General features: G+C 37.7%; 1 protein-coding gene across 1 annotated transcript in view; it reads right to left on the minus strand.

Moving 5' to 3' along the window:
* The window catches only part of LOC134528907 (protein sidekick-2-like), a 495,973-nt gene that overhangs the window by 202,876 nt on the left and 266,938 nt on the right, over window positions 1-26,159 (minus strand). Inside the window, exon 5 of the mRNA XM_063362572.1 lies at window positions 4,917-5,104. Coding sequence (XP_063218642.1) covers window positions 4,917-5,104 — 188 coding nt within the window. The remainder of the gene's footprint in view (window positions 1-4,916; window positions 5,105-26,159) is intronic.

Raw genomic sequence — 26,159 nt, forward strand, 5'->3', positions numbered from 1 at the left:
TTCAATTCTGAATGCATTGAATTAAAAACATTCAAAATATTTTTGCTGTGTGGGATATAAGAATATTTTCAATATATTATTTTGGAATGAGGGGAATATGTATAATTATATTTAAATTAATATCTAAAAATGTTCCAGTAGTTTCTAAAAAATTCCATAAGTATCCAGAACGTTCCACAAGAAAATGCTATTTCGAAATCTGCACACGTAGGCTGAAGAAATATTTTTTTATTACTGCTTTGTTTGTTGTTTTATAAACAAGCTTCGACTGAAAAATGCCTGATATCTGCAAAAGTGCATACGCATATAAAATAACTCTTTATAGTCACATACAATAATTAATGCTTAAATGGCACTTATTAATAATCAGCCATGCAACTAATATTACCATATATCAAAGTATTTTTGTGTGTACTTCACTCGACAGGTCAAGTTGTTAATCTAATAATCCGCCAGCTTATTCGGTACATTATAAGTATTTGTTCGAACATTGTATAGTTATGAAATTCCAAACGGTTTTTTAAAATACACATATTAGTTAACAAGAGCTACATGAAATAAAAACCAATTTAGATGAAGTAAGTTATTAAATGTTATTAACATAGTTTACGTTTTTTATTCTGACAGTAAAATTTAACAGTTTAATTTTTTCAGTTACTTTATCCTGACCCTGAATGATTTGATTTACAGTTTTGATTAGTTTGACATACTAAAATATAAATACCACAAATAAATAATGCATGAAATTTAAAATACGTTTTATAGTGCACTCTTCATCACAAATTGAAATCACATACTGGTATGTGTGTGTGTGTATATATATATATATATATATATATATATATATATATATATATATATATATATATATATATATAGGTATATATTTTTATAAAGTACAGTAGTCTGTCTTCGAAATGTACCTAATTACTAAAGGCTATTAAATACTTTAGTATGATGGTTTCTCTTGAAACTTATGTAAAATTTATATTATACTAGATAATGCCCGGCATGCGTTGCAATGCCTCAATCAATTTTTTTTTGTAATTTTTTAAACGTATACTAAACATCTCTCTTCATCTCTCTAATTCTCTATCTCTCTATGTATATCTCTATAACTCTCTCTATCTTTCTATTTATATCTCTATCTCTATATATATCTTTCTAGCGGACCCGACAGACATTGTCCTGCCCAAATGTACTTTTTGTGAGATATGGATATGGCGGTAAGTATTTCTACGCTGGACATTTTGTATTTTCTCATTATGCCCTTCTCTTGGGCACGCCACTGCCGTTACCAAAAACCTTTCCCATGGTTACGCAGAAGGCAACAACAATGCAAAAGCCCATTGCCATGGAGGCTAATTATCAACAATGCTTAGTTTTTTTGCTTTTAAAGCGTGTTATTTTTTAGTTTTTCTTAACTCAGAATCGAGATCAAATATCCAATTGTGAATCTAAACCATCCTCGAATCCCCGTGAACTCACACACAAAATTTCATCAAAATCGCGTACAAACAGATAGACAGTAAAAGTACTGTTTTATTATAGTAAGATAGATAGATTATTCTTACATGTTCGCATCCATGCAGTATATGAAAAATCAGCATGCATAGCCCCACACCTATAACTATACGTATCTGCTGCCCACGACTTTTTCCGCATGGAATTTTGTATTATCTTGCACCATTTAGAAATTTAAACATTATAACATAACAGTTGATACAGTTGTAGTAGTTTTCTTATGTTCAAAAATGATAATTTTTCTCATCTCTATTTCAGTCTTTGCAATAAAAATATGTTACTACCTAAATTTTGAGTAAATATGTTTCTACTTTCAAATGTAATGACGGGAAGACACTTCATAAAATGTATTTGTAAACCACACTTACTGTTTTTTCCGTCTTGAGCTAGAATGTAAAGATTGTCTGCATTACTGACCCGCGAGCAAGCTACATACATTTCAGAGAGAGAGAGAGAGTGAGAGAAAGACACCTATTGAATGTCTATCTAACTAAATTTTTTATGAGAGCATATTTTCATTAAATAAATCATGAAATCATTCAACGATAAAAGCTGTTTATTTAACTAAGCGGACGGGTTCGCTCCAAGGAGAAAATTGACGCGGCGAGACCTCGCGGACATAGAGAAATGACACACACTCACTATTTGTGTGGCTATGAAACATGATTTTTTTCTGCAATTTAAAATGTAATATACAAAAAGGGTATTGAAAATTGAAACAAATATGGCGACACTATAAACTGTCAGGATCTTTATTTTTTTCTTACTCTCTACTTAGTTCCTTACAATAGCAAAACTTAATGGCTTCTAATAATGCGTTGCAATTTTTGCTTTTAAAGCGTGTTTTTTTTAGTTTTTCTTAACTCAGAATCGAGATAAAATATCCAATTGTGAATCTAAACCATCCTCACTATTTGTGTGGCTATGAAAAATGATTTTTTTCTGCAATTTAAATTGTAATATACAAAAAGGGTATTGAAAATTGAAACAAATATGGCGACACTATAAACTGTCAGGATCTTTATTTTTTTCTTACTCTCTACTTAGTTCCTTACAATAGCAAAACTTAATGGCTTCTAATAATGCGTTGCAATTTTTGCTTTCAAAGCGTGTTTTTTTAGTTTTTCTTAACTCAGAATCGAGATAAAATATCCAATTGTGAATCTAAACCATCCTCGAATCCCCGTGAACTCACACACAAAATTTCATCAAAATCGGTCCAGCCGTCTAGGAGGAGTTCAGTGACATACACACGCACACAAGAAATATATATATAAAGATAGTAACTATGTAATGCAATATTATTTGTTTGAAAATTGTGATAAATAATGTTATTTTGACAACAATAATCGAAGCAAAAATTCTTAGTATTTTTTTCTATTTTATTTTTTGTTTTTCAATATGGCTTTTAAGACTAATTTTTGTGACAGATAATGTTATATGTAAGGGCATGAAAATCACATTTTTATTATTGAAAATGGGTAAATGAAATAAAATAAGTAAATATAGTGAATGAGGAAATAATCTGTTGGAATGATTCGAACTGCTGTGTTGTGTGTTTATGTAGCTTCAAATTCTGTGCAATATGTGTGCAACTGTGCTATTCATATGATGTTAAGGTGATACTGCGAATGTAGCCTAAGCTTTAATTGTTTTAACTTCCACGATTGTAGTAATACATGTAAAAGAGGAACTTCCTGTTCGTCTATGAAATGTTCAAATTTTAGGACTTCTGGGGACTATGGACATTTGTAGAAGCTTCAGATAATATTCTATGCATTATGTTAAAGTTTCGTGTCAATCTGTATATCTGTATTTATTTAGTTGCAAAAGGTACCGTAATATTTGTCTGCAAGTCATTTTGTCACTATTTCGTCACTTGGGCCGCGACCGTGCTGCCATCTGTGATCATTCGTGGCAACCAACTGTAGGAGATGTGTTCCAGCAACTGTAAATCGAGTTTTAACAAGTTTGTCAATATAGATAACTCCGTACAATTATATAGTTTGAGGCTTGCCATTGTAAACTACAAGTGAAAACTATTTATAACCCCTTCAATTATATATTATATTAAAAAATATTTATATTGCGGGTCGAGCGTTAGTCCCCTGCTCGACGTGCGTGCGTGCGTAGCGTCAGGCACAGGCGTTGCTTGGGTGAAGTCACGCGCTTCTCTGATTGGCTGACGCGTCCCAATCTCTCGCTCCATGTGTACTTCCGAAATACGCTTCCCGCGTATAACAAAACATACTACTTAATGTCTTCAGACCATGTAACTATTTCATTAAATCATTAATTTTTTTACAACATACGCCACTTTAGCACCTGTTTTACAAACATTAGACTTGTGTACACCATGCATGTCTGCCGCCGTATGGAAATAAGCTCCAATACCTAATTGCAGTGCATTTTTATTTTTCAGAAGATAAAGTACCACCCTTTCATGTAAGAAGCTGCAATCTCAATACAATTTTTGTATCAGTAATTCCACTTTATTGGGCCTCATCCGGAATCCATCATTGCACTCGTCATTATTTTCAAAATCAAAATTCACTCTTAACCAATAATATTTACTTCTCCTATTCATACGCACCGCCCTCTGCCGATACCGCATTCGAAAGCCATCTTCTTCATCACTGGAATAATCTAGCCACAAATTTTGCAATGTAACATTAGTTCAAGATAGAAAAAAAGCCAATAACCTCACTTGTATCTTGTATCCTGAAAATATAAGGAAACTGACACACTTACAGAAAATATATTGGTTTGAACTTATTACGTTTACATACTTGTAGAAAACAATCAATTAATCAACATGTACTAATAAAATTTGTTAAGATTTTTGGTTTTATATCTTGTAACTTGCAGATTTGTATTTTTTTTAATTGTGCAACACAACTCTACAAGTTACAAGTACTAGTATTAATATAACTAACTCGTAATTTATACTGCAACAGGCCCGTGATCACTTATAGCACACCTGGGCAGTGTTGGTCCTAGACTTGGTGAGGAACTTCGCCTTTTACTCGTACGAGACCTTTCCCGGAAAATAAATTCTTTAAAACTATATTATAAGCCAATATAGAACATAATTTTGACGATGATTTTGCTAATTTATTTTAAGAAATGTCTTTATTTTACAAGTGCTTGAGGGCCGGCACGGGGCTAGCCTTGAAGCCGCCCCTGCACCTGGATAACGGTCAGTTCAACGTCATTCTGTTCACATTCCTTAACTGTTAGGGTTGACGTTACCAGACTTTTGGAGATTCCCGCAACTTCCAGTAACTGAACTTGGGGGTGAAACCAGCTCTGCTTGCCACGGCACGACGTGAACCAGAATCCACGGGTGCCACACACAGGGTGAGAGAAAGAGAGGCGCGGAAGAAACTCACGTCTACGTTTGCGTCTCGGATGTAGATCTCCTTGACGGACTCGTGCCGCTGCTCGCGCGGCCGGTACTCGATGCGGTAGCCGAGGAACTCGCCGTGGATGGAGTCGCGCGCCGGGGCGCGCCAGCTCAGGTAGATGGACGTGGCACTGGTGTTGTGCGCTGTCGTGATAGTGGGCCGGCCGTCCGGCACTGCAACAGCGGCGCGCACATAACTACGTCAGTGGCTTTACTTAGGGCGGGATTCATAGTCGAAGGCTTGTTTGGCGAATAAGTAATACTTTATAAAGTAGTGCTTATTCTTAAAGTAGTACTTATTCCAGAAATGAATTCATAAACCTATACTTGACGAAGTAATACTTTAACAAGCACTACTTATATTGGCCATGCTGGGGGCGACTGAATTGTCTCGACCCGGCGTAGTGACTATTCCGGAATCACTAAGTAAAAGAACGGATTTCCATCGAACGGAATAGTGACTATTCCGTCTACGAAATAAATTCTGAAAGGTGACTCGGATTTGTACCGACACGGAATAGTGTATATTCTGCACAATCGTAGGAATGACGGAATTGTGTCGAAACGGCGTAGTGACTATTCTGTTTATCTACAAATAGCACACGGAAAAGTGTCGAAATATTTTAGGTGAATTCCAGTGACTAACCTGTACACCAGAACCATACCTATCCGGAATTCTGTCGAAACTGATATTTTAAAACTAGTTCATATAAAATGACGGTAGATTGCAGGCTTATCCTGTTTGAGCAATGCTGCTACCTGGCAGTGAAACTAAAAGCTATGAGTTTGACTTGAAGTTGAAATACTATCCACGGTGTATCGTAAGGGTCGCAAAAAACATCAAAATCAAAGTTTTCATAATAGGATTATAAATGCCATTAACATAATCTTAGTATCAGGTTTATTTCCACGTAATTTAAATACAAAAAAAAGTCACATACCTATAGATGAAATAATAATTGGTTCATAAATAATAAAATGGCAGTTAATGTTAGGAAAACCTTTTATACATGATTATATTAAAATATAATTATACATCAGCAAATCTGGATATAAATTTGAACTATTATTAAATCCAAAAAGTACACATACAACAAATAAATTGGGCTTAAATATTGACTGTACTTTAATTAAATTATTGTTCTGTACATGTTGTATACAAAAATCTAAAATATTCCCTGTACCCGTACTTATATTTTAAAACATATATAATTTTTTTTAGTTAAATTCGTATTTTTTAATTTTGATATGCACTCTCATTGGTTGCCATTTGTAACGTTTCCTTGCATTGTGGAAGCAGCAGATGCGACAATGAAATGTCAGGGAGATCCTTCTCCGTTTACGTTTTCGGTGTCTCCGTTTTCGTGCCATTGTAGAACGGGCCTGAGAGTGTATTTCAAGATATATAAATAATAATAATTTTATTTTTTTTTAAATCTAAGAACGGGCAGAATTTGCAAATATATAAAATTAACGACAAATTAATAAATAACACTAAAAATGTTAGTTTTTTCAAACAGATGTTAACGTATTTAGAACATAAACAAACATGGCTTCCACCACATCCAAATACTTGGCGTCTATTGGTCGCATGGAGCAACGTAAACGGAAGAGCTCAGCATTGCCGAGCTAATCCGTGCGGGTCCGTCTCCGTCTGCGTGCCGTTGTGGAAACTCTGTTCCGTGAGATCCGTCTCCGTTTACGTGATCCGCCTCCGTTTCCGTGCCATTGTAGAACGGGCCTTAAAAAGAACCGTATAATTATGTTTTTTACAACTGACTTTCTGAATTATGAACATGACTTTTGTTGCCTTATTTTGGATGTCAGGTGCCACAGGAATGAAATTAATTATGAAATGAGAATTGAAATCGTTAGAGTTAATACATTTTTCGCAGTTGGAGCTTTGTTTGCAATAACATTATTTCTTAAATCACGCCTTATTTGAGCCGTGAGCCGGCTGGTGTAAGCAATTTAGCATTGCGTACATCTTGGATACAACTGTTTCTTAGAACATGCTGGGATTCAAAAACTGTATTTGACACTTCATCGTCGCGTTTAATAGCTCCCTTATATTTTCTGAAAGCAGTATCCCCTCGAGCCATCAATAACAAGATGCCGGTGTCATCTGTGCAGACGGAGGACGCACCACACGCCGGGTTTATAAGAATAACTAGACCACTTTGTTAAGCAAATCAGTTTTATCAAAAATGTTGATATTTCTGTAGCTAGAAACTTAGGTGCGCGAATGGAAAAGCATGGTAAATAAATTGTGGCGTGATATACCCGGTGCAGGGAGATACCCATGGCACACAACTTTGTTAGAATTAGAGGTGATGATTAGGTTGTGACCACCGTTATCTCCACTAACCACAGCGTTAAGCGGAAAGGGAGGTAGTAGGGCAGTCTGATGGAAAGAAAGAATCCTAGGTCGAAGTAAAGTGAATTTACTACCTGTACTTGTTCACAAAATTAATACTGTACTCATCAACAATTACATTGACCGCTTCCACAGCAAATTTACACTGATCACTAAATATTAGTAGGAACATTCATAAAAGTAATCAATTATTCACTTTAATAAATCCATTACTTTTACCAAAAATAATATCGCACAAATATTAAATGAAAGTATGGAGGGGTTGAAGATGGTAGTCGCAGGCCACACCACATGCCTCAGACTGAGTCAATTAATACCAACTCACAATTATTAATAACCAGACTCCAAATACAGCACAGGTGATGCCAGAATAACTTTGTACTCCCCCCCAAGAATACAAATATAATAAGGCGCATACATACAGTACAGGCTGTGTAAAATACTTGCAATAATAAATACTTCACATAATTAGTAAAACATCAACTTAAAATCACTAATTACCACAAATGTACCAGCATGTATCTTAACAGAACTAATTTTAACATTACTTCCTTCAGATAACCAAATCTTTAGAGTGTGTATACATAATGGAATATAAAAAAAATAAATTGCTTCAGGTACATGTTATAAAGAACAGTTAACTGTTAATAATACAAGGTAAGATACTTTAAAACTTGTAAACGAACGACGTATGCGTATATAAATCTCTCTCAAAGTTCAATATACTTTTACATCAATATTTTATACACACATGTTGTACCCGCCTCAAGGTATAATATAACCCTCTTCTTTTTCACTACAAAAAAAATGTAGGAACACATCAAAATGCCTGCAATATGCACCATCGAAAAATCCATCGATAATATATCTTTCTGATTATTTAATTTTCCTCAATGAAAAAAAATTAACTTTCTCTCTAGTAGCGCTCTCAAATTAAAATATGTTACTGTATCTTACACCATATAGTCAACGCTCACCAACAGCCAAACTTGAAAATGATAATAAATTACTGAAAATATAAATGGCTGACTGTGACACTTTTCATTTAACTTGCGGGTAGTCTTAGCAGGTTCACTCACATCTTGAACTCCAAAATCGGGGAAGTTCTAAAACTAAATGCAGAAAACTTACTTTGCTCCCCAACATCGATCATCATGAGTAAAGGAAAACTGCTCAAATCCTCGTCGACAGTAAACGAAAACGCTTACATAAAGCAGGTCTCCAAAACATGCTTCAAAAAAAAGCAACCTGGCCGATAATGCAGCAGTGCCAGACCAAGCGGAACTTCCTGGTTTAATGCGGTAACCGTCCACCACGATAAATTACATTAAACTCGTCACGTTTGCTGTAATCGGAATTGAAGTACAACCAGGCACCAACCCGTTTCACTGCAATAGCTAGCAGCACGAACTCGTTGCAAACACTACTCGTAAACCGTCATGCTTAATATTGCTATAGTATTCTCTGCAATAGCTATTAGCATGCACTCGTCGCAAACACCACTCGTAAATCGTATTGCTTAATACTGCCATAGTATACAGTGGCTCAACTCCACTCGTTGAAGTTACATCGTCGACAGACCGCCCCAAAAACCGCAACATTTTCAATTACAACTCGCCATACAGACACAAACCTCACAAAAAATTACTTCCCTAGCCCTACCAACAGCTGGCTACGGCAAACAAAAATTTCTCCATCGTGGCGCTATCAGCGCGCAGCATACAGAGACCTCCTACGACAAATCAGAGAACTACGAGGCAAGGCTAGTTCAAAACCACCTCACCAGAATGTGTAAGCATTCACATAACCAGCGCGGTCACAAAGAAAACAAATATGTGACGAGCGAAGCTAACGTCACAGCGTCAAGCCACTAACTATCCAGATAGTAAAATAGACTTGAATCGAGCTTGAATCAAGCATGCCATGACAAGCCTACAAGTTTGAATCAAGCTTGTCATGACAAGTGTGTTAGCTTGAATCAAGTTTGATTAAAGCTAACTAGTTTACACTTAATAAGCTTGCAGCAGCAAGCCTGCCATGACAAGCTTGCAGCAAGCTTGCATTAATGTGATTGAATCAAGCTTGCAGCAGGATTGCCGCTACAAGCTTGCAGCTGGTTGCCATGACAAGCTTGCAGCAGGCTTGCCTTGACAAAATTGCAGCTGGCTTATCATGACAAGTTTGCAGCAAGCTTGCCGCGACAAGCTTTAGCTGGTTTGCCATGACATGTTTGCTGCTGGTTTGCCATGACAAGCTTGCAGCTGGTTTGCCATGACAAGCTTGCAGTTGGTTTGCCGTGACAAGCTTGCAGCAGGCTTATTGCCTTGACAAGCTCGCAGCTGGTTTGCCATGACCAGCTTGCAGCAAACTTGCCATGACAAGCTGTCAGTGGCTTGCCACTAGATGTCATCAGATGCTTGCTATGCAGCAAGCTAGTAGTGATGTGCTTGCAACAAGCTTATAACAAGTGTGCTTTCATATGCTTGTAGTAGGTAAGTCTGACTGAAATTATTATACTATCAAATTGGTTTTGCTGCAAATTTGCATAAAATTTCAAGACTGCCATTAGTTGTCTGAAGAATAAAATAAATTTTATACAATCAGTGCAACACTGCTGCTGATACAGGCGGAAGAACACATAATGCTTATATTGTTCTGTCAATAATCATTATTGTACATCATTCTACAAAAAGCCAGCTGCAAGTAGGTAGAGTTGACTATGCTTAATAAAATAACATACCGAATGTTTACCGCTGTAGACCTTGTGCGTATCACCGAAAATTTGCATTTAAGTCCTAGATGACAGCGACTTACATCAGTCTATTAAAATGCTACCCATTTGTACTGTTTTTAATTTAGACTGTCCATAAAATTACCAAAATAATCTTGAGACTCTAATACATCCATTAATGTTGTAAAAAGCATAAATGGTTAATATATTAAAGACTAGCCGAACCCGCCCACTTCACTGGACGTGAAATAAGGTAACTGCATTGAAGGCAAATAATTAAGTAATGACTGTTATATGCAAGACCCCATTAAAATTCGTATAGTAGTTGTGTAGAACACCGCGTACAAACAGAGAGACAGACAAAAAAAGAACTACTGTTTTACTATAGTAAAATAGATAGATTATTCTAACATGTTCGCATCCATGCAGTATATGAAAAATCAGCATACATAGCCCTATACCTATAACTTACGTAGCTGCTGCCCACGACTTTTTCCGCATGGAATTTTGTATTATCTTGCACCATTTAGTAATTTAAACATTATAACATAACAGTTCATATAGTTATAGTAGTTTTCTTATGTTCACAAATGATAATTTTTCTCACCTCTATTTCAGTCTTTGCAATAAAAATATGTTACTACCTAAATTTTGGGTAAATATGTTTCTACTTTTAAATGTAATGTCGGGAAGACACTTCATAATATTTCTTTGTAAACCACATTGACTGTTTTCCCGTCTTGATCTAGAAAAACCGCGAGCAAGCCACATGCATCTGGCCGTGGGAAAAACAATAAGACCTTAAGTCTACACCAGCTGCCTTAAGGCTCTGACCCTGAGACTTATTTATTGTCATCGCGAAACAAACTGCTATTGAAAACTGTGTGCGCTTGAACCCGAACGGGAAGTTATTCGGTATGATCGGTATGCGTGGTATGAAAACAGTTTCACCTGAGCCACATCCAGTAAGAATCTCAGCTTCGATTATATTTCATTGTAGAGCAGTTACTTTAAGTCGAGTTCCATTGCACAATTTTGGGGGAGTAAGGTTCCTCAGAAGCATTATTGGAACACCGACTTTGAGAACAATTTTGTGAACAGGAAGACCACTTGCACTGAGAGAACTCAAAAACTCAACTGGATAATTAGTGGTGTCGTCCTGATAAATGACGCTGTTAAACGATGTGTAAACCACTTCAGCCCCATTCAATTCGTTTAAAAATTTTTCATTGATTGCAGCAGCTTGGTCATTTCTTGGAGTGAGTATGGCATGTTCACATAACCACGTATGTTCCTGATGTTGTATGTTTGACAGATCCCCGAATACCGAACATATGAGTTCGTCTTCCGAAGATACGACTCTTCCAAGTATTTCTGGAAGCGCCACCTGACCGTGTTGCTCAGGGAGGGCACCTTCTCCAACTTGAAATAGAACACCGAAAAATTCTTCCGCATGAGAATTACCACCCAGCTGTGCTCTCATGTTAATTGTTAATTGCAGTTTTTTTATTTGAGGCCAGAGGTAAGAATTCTTCAGTGAAGCTTTGATTTCATCGGCTCTAGTCCCTCGACTTACAACTGGTAGAGTTTGCCGAAAATCTCCAGAAAAGAGTAGTGTGACATTCCCCATTGGCCTTTCATCGCGCCTAATGTCCCGTAGTGTCCTGTCCACAGCTTCAACTGCTCTTTTATTCGCCATCGTGCATTCATCCCAAACAATTAGAGAGCAATCTTGTAACACTTTTGCCATATCACAATTTCTTGTTATCGAACATGTTGGGGTTTTATTAGTGTCTAAATCGATTGGAATTTTTAACTTAGCATGAGCTGTTTTTCTACCAGGGAGTAAAGTAGCTGCAATTCCTGATGAAGCCACTGCCAGGGCAATCTTACCTTGTCACCTGATCTCAGCGAGAATTGCTGTTGTCACGAAGGTTTTTCCAGTACCACTGGGGGCGTCCAAGAAAAATAGCTTCCCTTCATTATGAAGTACACTTCGTGTGACTGTTTGAAATATATCCATTTGTTCTAGATTGAAACGACCACACTGGCCATTTACTGTGGTGGTCAATGCTGCAGTATTGTAGCTAGTCTCAGCAACATATTCGCGATTGAGGCGTGGTTGATAGGGTAGAATTTGGGGAACAGGAAGGCCATATTCACTTACGGAGTTTACCCCAATCGAAAACACAATATCTTGAATGGAACAAAGGCAACTATTAATTGCTCTTTCGTCATTCGTATCAATTTCCTTGTCTGAATTGTGTTGTAGGAGGCGTATGAAGTCTTCAGAAAGATATGTCTTGTATTTTTGGCATAATGCCAAAGGATCTGAAACACCACAGAACACCAACATCACAGCGAACAAATGACGCATGTGTTTGGGACTATCGCTGACACAGGCCTCTTCAAGAGTTTCGTCCCAATGTTGGTCTCCTTCAAGCAAATGGAGTGCCCTGCAAGCTGCTTGAAATGTTGCATGCTCTTCGCCATTGACTTTTTTCAAAAAGGTAAATGAAGTGGGCCCTCGAACAGAATGCAACAACATGCGCAAGTAATAGCATTCGCCATTGTTGGGGTGAACTGTGTACACTCGCCCTAAATCAGCATCTCTACACACTCCTGGAAATCCCTCCACCAGCTGACCATGTCGTCGACGATTGAAAACACGTCTTCGCTTGTCAAAAGTGTAATGAGATGGTACTTCTTCGTATGTTAGCGTTTTTGCAAAGTCATCTTCTTGACACAGCTTGAAAAAAGCCAAAAGTGAGGTTTGCCTAGGATTTTCCACATGGTCTCTTACATTTCCAGGGTCAAAATATATGCGCTGACCATTTTGCAGATGAACATCCAGATGCATGACCGTGGGATGTCGCTCGTGTATAGAGAATCTTAGTATTCGCCATATGGCTTCAGAGGTACTTATGTAGCGTCCGGTTTGGTACCTGGTAACTTCGTCTCGGTCGGTTCTTTGCAGAGCAAATGCCGCTTGGTCGCTCCCTTTGTTTACATATTTACAAATGTACTTTATTGCTGAAACACTGTTGCAAATTTCCACATTAATGTGTACACAAAATGCTTTAGGCACTGGGTCCTCTTTGGGATCAGGAAATTCGGCACTTATAAAATTGTCGATATCAATGGGACGTATTTTTTTATGCAACCAGAGGATATGTGCGTGAGGAAGGCCGCGTTTCTGCCATTCGACACTGTAAGGTAGTGGAGGGTAAGTGTGCGCAGGCGGGAAAGTGTGCGCAGTGATGTTTTCCAGTAATTGGTAACACTGGTGCAGCAACTGACATGCTAGTATTGTAGCGAGTTGGGAAAGAAGCAAGAAGAATGAACAGCGAAGATTCCTAATCGAATTCTGCGATTTGTACAGGTAATATACTAGTTTTCACCGTACATAATGTAATATTTTGGTATGTTAATATAAGGGCTTAAGCCTTTGAAAATAATTCAATCGTGTTCTCGCAGTTGTCGCGTAAAAACTGACAGGCGTAGCTTACGTTTGCTGTAGCTCACTTGTGAAAATGTTCCTTCTTATGCCATCTAGAGGGATTTTTATGAACTAGTGTTGCAGGCGTGCAAGTGTGCGCACCATTATTGTTAATGCGCACACTTACCCGCCTGCGTACACTTTGCCTCTCGTTCCCGAAAAATACATTCAATTAGTTTATTATTAGTATTTTGCTATTACATAATTCCTGTATTGGAATCATAGGTTCATATTATTATTTTTTTCCAGTTGTAGAAGTTGAAGAATTGGAGGATAAAATAACAGGAGAAGAATCAAAGACGCTAGAAAGACACAAACGTGTCAAAAATATAAATCATTCCAATTGCTGCGGTACTTCGTCAGGACCAACTATCTCAGTCACAGCGATTTATCCCTTGCCCAAAGCTCAAAAGCAAACCAAAAGGAAAAGAATTGGGCAGAAATCTGAGATTTTAACTGCAACACCTTACAAAAATTTGCTCTTAGAAAAAAGAAACTTAAAGAAGAGGAAGAAAAGAAAAAAAAATTGAAAATGTGAAAGCAAGAGCTGAAAGAAAGATAATCAAGTCAAACACTCAGTTGTTGAAAAACTACAAAGAAGAGAAATGTGAAATATCGAAGTTACTTTCAGCCAAACGCAAACTAACATTCAATACGAGAAGTGCGTCCGATCAGCAATCTCCTTCACAAGACTTCATCTGCCCTGGATGTGATGAATAATGCAGTGATGAGGACTGGGTGCAATGTTGTGAGTGTAGTGAATGGTGGCATGAACTTTGCTCATCTTATGAAGGGTGCGGAGTTTTTTATTGTGATTATTGTTTAAAGAATATGTGATGATTTTGACTATGTGTGAGTAGTGTGTGTAGGGAATAGTAGCATCAGATTTATTTGTTGCATAAAAAGAAATTCTAAATGTTTTAATTATCAAAATAATATTTTACATTTATGTATAAATGTATAAATGTTCGTCCAGTACGATTTTATGTGTAAAAGTGAATACAGTGGGTACAGAAATATAAAGTATACAATGTACAACTGATAAGAATTATGCGCACACTTACCCGACATGCTGCGCACACTTACCCACCCACAGAGGGTAAGTGTGTGCAAATGCCGACTTTTACCATTTTGCTCATCAAAAGAGAATCTCCTGCTGTACAATTACTTGGGCTCTCCAGGACATTCTCCAATAATTGTTCTATCATCCTGTATTATCAATTTTCTTCAAATGCGTATTGGTAAATATTTTTGCCAAATATTCCACTAATTGCGCACACTTACCCTCCACTACCTTACATAAAACACAATGCTGACCCAAAAACATTTTCTTTAGTGAGTAAATCCACCAATAATTTCAATTTTAAATGGAATACTCTCGCGACCACATCATGACGATCGTAAGAAGCTTGACCTGTCAAAAGTGCTTGTATGATTTCAGGCCATTTTGGGTTTGTGGTAAACGTGATGAATAGATCTGGGCGGCCATATTTTCGGACATAGCAGAATGCATCTTGCGTACGCTCGTGCATATAACGTGGCCCGCCTGTGAAGCTGGATGGAAGGATCACTAAACGGCCGAGATTCTCTAAGTCAGCACCTTGTTGCATAGCATCTCGTAAATGCACATATTCTTCAGCGCGCAATTGTTTTTGGTTGGTCCATATGTACACTAAGCGCTCCGTCTCGATTTTAACATACATATCGACAATAAACTGACTGAACAACCCCCGAAATCATTGCAAGTAGACAAAGCTATCGTGTCTTACTTGCAGAAGAAAAGCATAAAACTGTTGCGCTGATACTTTTTTATTCAAATTGGGCTCTCTTGTGTTGGAATTAAATTGAGGTATCCCAAAGTTGTATCCATTTTCGCCATGGCAATACATTAATGGGTACTGCAATGTGCCATAAGCCTGGTGTGTTTCGCAGATGCGTTGAAAGCGATCATCTCGAGTGCGCAACACGATATCACGACGTTCACATTCTTTATCTACTAAAATAGCTGCAACCTCATTTGTGACTGGAGCATTGTATCTACCACGATGTTCGGTAGTAGGTCGGTTGTCTGCGTTAATGACAAATTTGTAATCATTGTTTTTTTCCTGGTGGAATAGATTTCAATGCGGATTTAAAACTTAACACATATAGATTCACTTGATGCAGCATATTTTGAAGAATAGTGATAAGGGGACCATTTAACTGTGGAAAATTTTGGTTCCTAATATTTGCCTGTTCTTTATAGTCTGACACAAAATATATCAGAAGAAACTTTAGCTCATTTTCAGGCAGCAGCGAACCTATAAGTTGGCAAACCTGACCCTGAAACTTGAAAGTAGGCATGAAATTTCCCTCTGATATTTGTTTTACTCCAAAGGATGTCATTTGAAAGGCACTATTGAATGCTCGAACATTATCTAAAAAGTGTCGTGATTGTGGATGGTCACCATTTAGTAGTGCCTTCAATAATCTCAGGGGGGTTGTTAAAAATTTCGATATTCACTTTTCCATTAGAGCAACACATCCCACTTGTTTCTTTTTGCCACTTCATAGCTTTACAAAATGTCCAGATAACAATCATTCCCCCGATTGAAGCAAAGGTAGCATAGTTAATCATTTCTGTATAAGTAAATGCACTCTTTTCTTTATCAACCCAAGGAAGGACTTCATGCTCCGTAACTGCTTCTTGGGTATCATCAGAGTCTTCATATGGAAAGGAAATTCTATTTAGAGAGTACCGTAATTGATCAACATTCAAGTGGCGCTCACAGTCAGTGCTCAACCTGCATTCTCTTTCTGTGAAAGTCTCGGAGGCGCGAGACAACCTATGGCGCTCACAGCCAACTGTCAGTCGAGATTCGCGTTTTGTAACTGTTTCCGAAGTGCGAGACAACCTGTGGCGTTCACGGTCAGTGCTCAACCTGCATTCTCTTTCAGTGAAAGTCTCGGAGGCGCGAGACAACCTATGGCGCTCACAGCCAACTGTCAGTCGAGATTCGCGTTTTGTAACTGTTTCCAAAGTGCGAGACAACCTGTGGCGTTCACGGTCAGTGCTCAACCTGCATTCTCTTTCAGTGAAAGTCTCGGAGGCGCGAGACAACCTATGGCGCTCACAGCCAACTGTCAGTCGAGATTCGCGTTTTGTAACTGTTTCCAAAGTGCGAGACAACCTGTGGCGTTCACGGTCAGTGCTCAACCTGCATTCTCTTTCAGTGAAAGTCTCGGAGGCGCGAGACAACCTATGGCGCTCACAGCCAACTGTCAGTCGAGATTCGCGTTTTGTAACTGTTTCCAAAGTGCGAGACAACCTGTGGCGTTCACGGTCAGTGCTCAACCTGCATTCTCTTTCAGTGAAAGTCTCGGAGGCGCGAGACAACCTATGGCGCTCACAGCCAACTGTCAGTCGAGATTCGCGTTTTGTAACTGTTTCCGAAGTGCAAGACAACCTGTGGCGTTCACGGTCAGTGCTCAACCTGCATTCTCTTTCTGTGAAAGTCTCGGAGGCGCGAGACAACCTATGGCGCTCACAGCCAACTGTCAGTCGAGATTCGCGTTTTGTAACTGTTTCCGAAGTGCAAGACAACCTGTGGCGTTCACGGTCAGTGCTCAACCTGCATTCTCTTTCAGTGAAAGTCTCGGAGGCGCGAGACAACCTATGGCGCTCACAGCCAACTGTCAGTCGAGATTCGCGTTTTGTAACTGTTTCCAAAGTGCGAGACAACCTGTGGCGTTCACGGTCAGTGCTCAACCTGCATTCTCTTTCAGTGAAAGTCTCGGAGGCGCGAGACGATGACTGACATTCCCACTGAGAGCTTAGTCGTTCGTTTCTTTCTTCATTAGTTTCTTGTGATCTAATAGTTTTCAATCTTTTTGCTGCTATAGTATTAGAAGATAGATTAGACCTTTTTCGAGTCATTTTTTTTACAAACCTGTAAAACAAACAAAACATATGTAAAGCCATGTAATGTTTAAAAATATATTACATTAAATCCAGAAAAAATTAACAAAACTACAAAGATAAATTTGTAACCATCCACAATTATAGCAAGATTCAGAAGGTATATAGTTTATTGGTGAGATATTATTAAAGTTATTCTCAACATTTACTCGGCAGCTATGCAGATTTCAAGTTTTAAAACAAAAGATAAAAACTTAAACATAATGTTTTGGTTCTATCGAATTGGAAAATAGATAATGTGTAATATTATTGGTGAATATTATACAATGTAACCTACTTTACGTACTCATTCATTTCAGCTATTAAGTATTTCTTATCTTTGCTGGCAGTTTGAAGAGATGGAAACCAACCCGAAAACAAACACAATAATAAAACACAAACTTGCAACTAAACACAACCTTACATATTGTAACAATTCCCAGAAAACACGCAACCACAACAAACAAAGATCTTGATATGAATAAAGGAAATAAATTTGTAACGATTCATAGATTGATTTTCAGAGAGAGAGAGCGAGAGAGACACCTATTGAATGTCTATAAAACTAACTTTTTTATGAGAGCAGATTGTCATGAAATAAATCATGAAATCATTCAACGATAAAAGCTGTTTATTTAATCAAGCGGACGGGTTCGCCCCAAGGAGAATATTGCAGCGAGACCTCGTGGACATAGAGAAATGATACACACTCACTATTTATGTGTCTGTGAAACATGATTTTTTTCTGCAATTTAAATTGTAATATACAAAAAGGGTATTGAAAATTGAAACAAATATGGCGACACTACAAACTGTCAGGATCTTTATTTTTTCTTACTCTCTACTTAGTTCCTTACAATAGCAAAACTTAATGGCTTCATATAATGATTATATTGTATGTCATAAAATTAAGATTTCTTTTCTTTCCTTGAGCCAATTTTGATGAAATAAAGCTTATACTTCTTTCTCTGCTACGTTCAAGTTAACTTGAAAACTCCATTAAAATTCGTATAGTAGTTTTGTAGAACACCGCGTACAAACAGACAGACAGAAAAAAAACTACTGTTTTATTATAGTATAGATATTATATTAAGCGATTCATTCAGGACATATTTTTTTTTTATCTTTGCCACCCAGATAAAAATACGATTTACACCAATTTGAAGAGTCCAATGTGAAAAATGTCCATATAAATGTTTTTTCTTATAACTTCAGTTTTAAGACAGTATATTTATAAAGAGTCTAACGTAATTAGTTGGCTCATTAAAGCGGCCCGAGCGTTGCAGTGTACTGCGGCCGTACTGATCTCTCACGGCCACCGCCGCGCCGGCGCGGCATTGCGACACACTGCGTACTGCGACACTCATTCAACTTGGTATTATTTAGGGATTACTTAAAACATAGCTAATTCATATGATAGGGTGTATTTATGTTACATGTATTGAGATATGCATTTTTTTCTTATATGAATTTTTTTTTATACAATAAGAGCCCGTCTACAATAGTTCGAACCTATGCGTGATCCGTGTCCTTATCCGAATGTGAGTGACGTCACATTGTCTCACCGAAAACTGCCCTGTCCACAATTGAAGGGTTTCTGGCAAAAACAACTAATGTCAAAAAAATGAAATTTTCAGGAGAAACAAATAACTTTCTAAATGTGATTCTATGTTAAAATTACATCTGGGTACTTTTCCATACACGTGTATACAAGAAAGAAATAGTTTGTTGAAGTTTCTAATGTTGAAATATTATAATTAGCCTTTTTAAAATTATATAGTTTCTGACGTTGGTTGTTTCTGCCCACAATTTTCATGGGGGAAAAATCCATACCTTAAATTTATCAGATAATGCAGCAGAGATTCTATTTGTACATGTATATTTGAGACAATGGCAATATCTCAGTTTATTTAACAAAATTTGTTGATAGACAATTTTAATTTTATGTATTTCTGATAGTTTCCTTGTTTTTGGTTTTTACATCACTCATGATTGAAAACTGAAAGAGAAAATAGCACAGTAATGTGATGGTTCACTAAAAAGTCTTCACTCGATGCATCCATCACTGTTGTCATCTTCATCTATATCAATATCGCTACTAATACATTCTGGACTCTCTTCCAGCTGTGTGTAAAACATCCTGATTTCTGGCCTCTGAAGGAATGCACACAATCGTTTTAAGTCCTGCATCTTCTCTGGTGAAAGATAAATTGGACCTCCATACAATGGGGTTAGTTCTATACTTTCAGGAAGCACAGTTTTGTTACGAATGTGGCACTTATCCCAGTGGCCAAAGTATGTATTCCTTTTCAAAAGATAGGGGCAGTTATCTACGATTTCCATCAGGCGAAGATTTCTGAGAGTCAGGGATGGTCTTGGAATTTTTAAGAAGTAAGGAGCTTGTGCAAGTTTGAAATCATAAAGCATTTCCTGGGTCACAACGACGACATCAAATGGAGATGGTCGGCTGCGACAGCTATTGATTATTTCATTCCAGTAATTTGGTACTTCTGGTGAAGTAGTTCTCTTTTTATTCTCATTCAGTGCAAAGTCTTGATCATTTGGAAGAAAGGAGTGGCCTCTCATCGGAAAAATGTGAGTTAATTTTTTGAAGAGATGGAGGCAGTGAACTAGTATGTATTGGAAATAGACCATCGTATGATTTTTATTCTGTCCAGAGCATCCATTACTCAGTAGAACTAGATGATCAGCAGTGATGGTTTTGCTATTAAAAAATTGTAACAAAACGGACGTTACTTCATTTGCTCCCTTCCTTCCTACTGTTTCTGTATAAACATACATCGTAGCTCAGTCATCAGCTAAATCGTGTACGCCAAATACATAATACCATAGTTGCCTAGAGAAGAATACATCACTGGTACGTATGTGGGGCAATGGCAGGTTCTGCACGAAGTCAAACGACATAACCATGCAAGTCCCTTCTATAGCAGCTTGCTGTATGCTCTCTTCATTTCAAAATATTTATCGGCCTTCCTCTGATGCAACTCTTTCTTCTGCATTAGTATGTTCTTTTCTATTTGTAAATGTAATGCATCACATGTACAACACAAACCTCTAAATGCCCAGAACACAACATGGCAGAAATGCTGTCATAGAACATACAGGGTATAGAAGTGGTTCTTCCTAGCCTGATTTGAAAACTTATTACCTACAGCACTGTGGTATTAGTTTTCCAAACTAAACATTTCTTAGCGGGAATTTTGAAAGTAATTTATTTTTTTCCATTATTATTTATTAGTATGGAAGAGTAAATAATGTAAATAGTTTAATTTCCGGATTTAACAAAATCCATAAATTGCACTATGCACACTAATGAATAATGATAGTTTTTATATGTAAAGGATAATTTATATGTACTTTATAGCAAATAATGTTGTTAATATTATTTTAAATGTTAATCATGACTGTTTATAGCTTGTAAGCAAAAACAACCATTGTCATGTGACTATGGCTTTTCTTACTGGAAAGCCAGTTGACATTGGTTGTTTTTGCAGAAGTACCAACATTTCATGCACCTGTATCTTAGTGACTATGGATGTTTTTTGTGGAATATGAAATGTCCATAGTAAAATGACACAAATTTTATTCCCATCCTACTAATAACTCAATTTTGGCATTTTTTTGACATTGGTTGTTTTTGCCAGAAACCCTTCAATTGCGATGTCCGATGTCCGAATGTATTGATTTCAAAAGTTGTCACCAGAGTGCAGTAAATGTGCCAAACCAAATGTTTTTGTTTATTGTTTTGATACTTTGTAGTTTGAGATTGAACTTATGAAAGTTATGTAAGTTATAAGTGACTTACAACACTTTCCATTTCCTTCAATAACAAAAACAAACACCAAGTTTTCAAACGGGAACCGGAAATTCAAATATCGTGAGTGTTCTGTTCTTTTTCTGTGTCCGAAGTATACAGGTTGGGACAAAAAGTTCAAATTGACGAATGTATTTGGACCAGGTAGGTTCGGACCTTCGCCCACTAAACGCATGACGTCAGAGGGTCACGTGGACCAATCAGCGACAAGTGTCCTTCGGACACAGTTTAGGACATTGCTATTGTAGACGCGCCATAAAATTAACAATAAAAGATTTCTACTTGGAATTTGTAAATGAAAAACTCTAGAGAACCTCTGGTTTTATATCTGCATGGATTTATTCTGTTACAAAAATGTTATTATTTAAAATTATTTTTGTAGCAACAAATTATTTTTATATCTGATACATCGTTTTATTTTCGATCAGAACAATGCAAAATTTTAATGTAGCCTGCAATCGAAAATATTAAAAATTATATATTTACTTCTTTAAAATCAGTTCACTACATAAAAATTAAATAAAACGATACATCGTAAATGTATTCTGAGTTTCTTTTCTCACTTTTATAACATAATTCCTATAATAATAGGTTTTTTTTTCCAGAAAATAAATTTAACACGAGTTGTGTTGTAAAGCTGTGTTGTAAAATGTATAGGTAGCATTACATATTTAGTTTTTTTTATAAGTTAATGTATTTGAGTGCTGCGCCTAGCTGACGTCGTTGGATTGCTAGTGGCAAAGAGCGGTGGTGGATGTTTTTGCAAGAGTTTGACCGTATTTTATGACCCCACCTGTGAGAGGGTGTTCGTCCCAGAAATCCTTACGGTTAAGGAAACTAGTCATTCTCTGTAGTCACGTACGGGTGTGCTACTCGCGCAATATCGTCAAATATCACAACTTTCCGGGACGTTCGGTCATTTCTCGGTTAGCTATGGTTTCACCATAGTAAACGGAACAAAATATTGTCTGTAGTGATTTCATATTCCTATTACCGTAGCAGTATGGCGTTTGATGAAAAACCAAGTTTGCTGTATACTGAGAGCCTACTTAAAAAAAGTATTTATGGAGTTATTAAATTATTTACGAAAAACAATTTTGTGGATCGTTTGGGAAATTATCATTTAGGACTTAACTGCTCGTTATTGGTGTGATCACAAGGGTTACATCGGTAAACTTTTGACATGTTACTAAGAAACGTTCATTCTACAACTGTACAAAGTTTCTTCTTTGGGATCATTTTCAATGTATTGAAACCTTTGTTTCTTAACAGCGAAATTCGTCCCGACCCGAGCCAACCTCGGCAACCTCGCAGTAGTACACACTACGCGGCTCGGATCACTTCGGCGGTCAGACAAATTGTACCAGACTCTCAAAAAATAAATTAATAAAAAAATTTAAAATAAAAACAAAAAATACATAAAATTCTGGCTTGTAGCCTACTAGAACTCTATCTTTGCTCAACAATGATAAGTTTACAAGCTAGCAGAATCTATTTATGTATTTTTTGTTTTTATTTTAAATTTTTTTATTAATTTTTTTTATTTCTAAATATTTTTTTTCTGTAATTTTATGATATCAAAGAAAACGTGTCGTTTTTCTCCGTGTGCTCCTGATTATTCTTGCCAATATTATGATGGTTTTCTCCGTGTGCTCCTGATAATTCTTATATATATTTTGATGGTTAATCCGTGTGCTTGTGATCATTCCTGTGGTTTCGGTCAAAGTCACACCAATGAGGAGCCAATGACTGTAGGAGCCAATGACAGATGGAGTCACTAGACTGATGGAATCAATAGACTGATGGAATCAATGAATAATGGAGCCAATGAATATTGGAGCCAATGAATATTGGAGCCAATGACAAATGTGCGGCCTTTTTCATGATGATGGTGCTGCCTTTTCGTTGTCGGTGCTTCCAAATGCGCTGCCTTTTCGTTGTCGGTGCTTCCAAATGTGCTGCCTTTTCGTTGCCGGTGCTTCCAAATGTGCTGCCGTTTCGTTGTCGGTGCTTCCAAATGTGCTGCCTTTTCGTTGTCGGTGCTTCCAAATGTGCTGCGTTTTCGTTGTCGGTGCTTCCAAATGTGCTGCCTTTTCGTTGTCGGTGCTTCCAAATGTGCTGCCTTTTCGTTGTCGGTGCTTCCAAATGTGCTGCCTTTTCGTTGTCGGTGCTTCCAAATGTGCTGCCTTTTCGTTGTCGGTGCTTCCAAATGTGCTGCCGTTTCGTTGTCGGTGCTTCCAAATGTGCTGCCGTTTCGTTGTCGGTGCTTCCAAATGTGCTGCCGTTTCGTTGTCGGTGCTTCCAAATGTGCTGCCGTTTCGTTGTCGGTGCTTCCAAATGTGCTGCCGTTTCGTTGTCGGTGCTTCCAAATGTGCTGCCGTTTCGTTGTCGGTGCTTCCAAATGTGCTGCCTTTTCGTTGTCGGTGCTTCCAAATGTGCTGCCGTTTCGTTGTCGGTGCTTCCAAATGTGCTGCCTTTTCGTTGTCGGTGCTTCCAAATGTGCTGCCATTTCGTTGTCGGTGCTTCCAAATGTGCTGCCTTTTCGTTGTCGGTGCTTCCAAATGTGCTGTCTTTTCGTTGTCGGTGCTTCCAAATGTGCTGCCGTTTCGTTGTCGGTGCTTCCAAATGTGCTGCCTTTTCGTTGATGGTCCTTCTATTTTAATGTTGTTTTGACTCTAGTATTATTGTAAATGGTTCTTGATTTGACTAGCGTTTTATTCCATACGGTGCATGTATATAAGCGAGTCCTAGACAACAGGACGCTCAGTTTGTTACTGACGTCGTCGGTGTAAGGATCACCTAGTTTGTTTCTTCTGGTGCATTAATCATGTAATTACCTGTTCTTGCGAACTCGATGGCATCTTTACCGACTTTAACGACGAACTCGATGGAGGTTGTACCATCGTCTACGGGAACCTTGACGACAGCTACGACGGAGAAGGAGCAGATTCCGTTGACAACGTCGATGTCAACACTGGAGGAGATTTCAACAGATGTGATACCACCAGCAGAAGATAGCTTAATGACTACTGAGCTGGATGTGCAGGAAACCACGACGATCGACGATACGACCTCGATGGAGACTTCAATGGATGCTGATTTGACAACTAGCGAACATCGGTGCTGTTATTGCGACAAGATTTTCTCAAACAGCAGCAATGCTCGGCGACACGAGAGGAGCGAATGTGTCAAGAACCTATATCGTAAAATGTTTGTTTGTGAGAAATGTCATAAGCAGTTTGCCAGAAAAGATAATATGAAAACGCACATGAAGGCATGCAAAGGCCCTGCTGTTCGGCAGAAAGTAAAGGTTTCGTCGCAACAACGATGCATCGATGTGCATAAGAGAATGCCTGGAAATGGTACTACTGTTGTAACGCCTGTATCTGGATCGGGTCTGAAAGGATCGTCTTCATCACCACGGTATCCTTGCAGCTACTGTGATACGTCGTTCGCATTTTCCCATGATGCACGAAGACATGAGCGGAGCAAATGCACGAAGAATCCATCTCGCATGAAGTTTCGATGTGATGAGTGTCATGAATGGTTTACTCGAATTGATAATTTGCGACGACATGCGAAAAACTGTAAAGGTGAAGTCCGTGTGCCTACTGCTGAACTACCTGCAGAAATTTCGACTCCTCGGTTTAGGTTGAAGGCTCGTGAGCGTACAAGCAAGAAAACCGATGTGCAGCAACCGATTGGTATGATGTCTGAACAGGAAAATAAACCTAAGACTGTGTTCGGAGCATTACAAGTGAACGATAATGGCTTCTACTTGGCGCAGTCTGCATTTCGTGGAACATTGAAGGACTATTATTATTTAAATACGTTAGGTGAGTCGAAAGACATTTGTAATTTTCTTGATGATATCAGAGAGGACATAATCAATCAGCTTACTGATGATGTAGCAACAAACGGACCTTTGAAATATAACTTGTGGTTGGACTGTATATATGGAAAGCCATATCCGTTCGATGACAAAGTGAAGAAGTGTGCATTCAAGACATCGGCTGCAGTAATTTACAGTTCTAACGATGTGAAGCAAACTGTTAAAAACGGTATCCAGAAACTCTGTCAAGAAGAGGTGGACTATGTCTGTAAAGGTTCTGGCTGGACTCTGTCTAGTATAAACCGATTGGAGCTAAGAATTAGTCATTTCACACCGCTGCGGAACTAAATGATTATAAGATTGCTGGCTTTCTCAAATGATCCTGTAGTAGAATAGAAATTATGTAATAAATATTATGTTTGTAAAAGAACTTGCAGTGTTTAATTCCTCGAACCTGTTACTATTATGTTAAATTGATGTTATATTTAATTTTTTTTGCATCATCCAAGATCGAACCGAGGACGGGAATCGATCGAATCAATATGTAAATTAATGAGTGATTTATTTAATGAATTTTGAAAGTTTTCCCGAATTTCTAGCTAAATAATTACGGATTTTCAAGATGGCGGCCAAATGACAAGATGGCGGGTGTCACAGTAATAAATTATAACTGCACTCTAGCGGATACGAATTAAACTAACATGTCATCGGCGCACTCTAGCCGACGATACAATGATGATGGCTTCCAGCATCGAAGACAAGATGGCGGACATGACATCATACTACCTGACGATATATATGCTTTGAAAAAAAAGTGGTGGGAGTCAGTATGTCTGCGTCCACTGTGAGGGAAGGATCGGTCATCATTTTTAATTTTTTTGCACTCGTCGGGTTCGAACCGAGGACTCCGAGCTCCGTGTCGTAAATGTTTTTTTTTTAAATATTTTTTATTAAAAATATTATTTAATTTTTTTATAATTTTAAAATTTTTTTCATTAAAATCGGATAATAAATTTAA

This window comes from Bacillus rossius, chromosome 2, assembly GCF_032445375.1.
Source record: "Bacillus rossius redtenbacheri isolate Brsri chromosome 2, Brsri_v3, whole genome shotgun sequence".
NCBI classification, from domain to species: Eukaryota; Metazoa; Arthropoda; class Insecta; order Phasmatodea; family Bacillidae; genus Bacillus; species Bacillus rossius.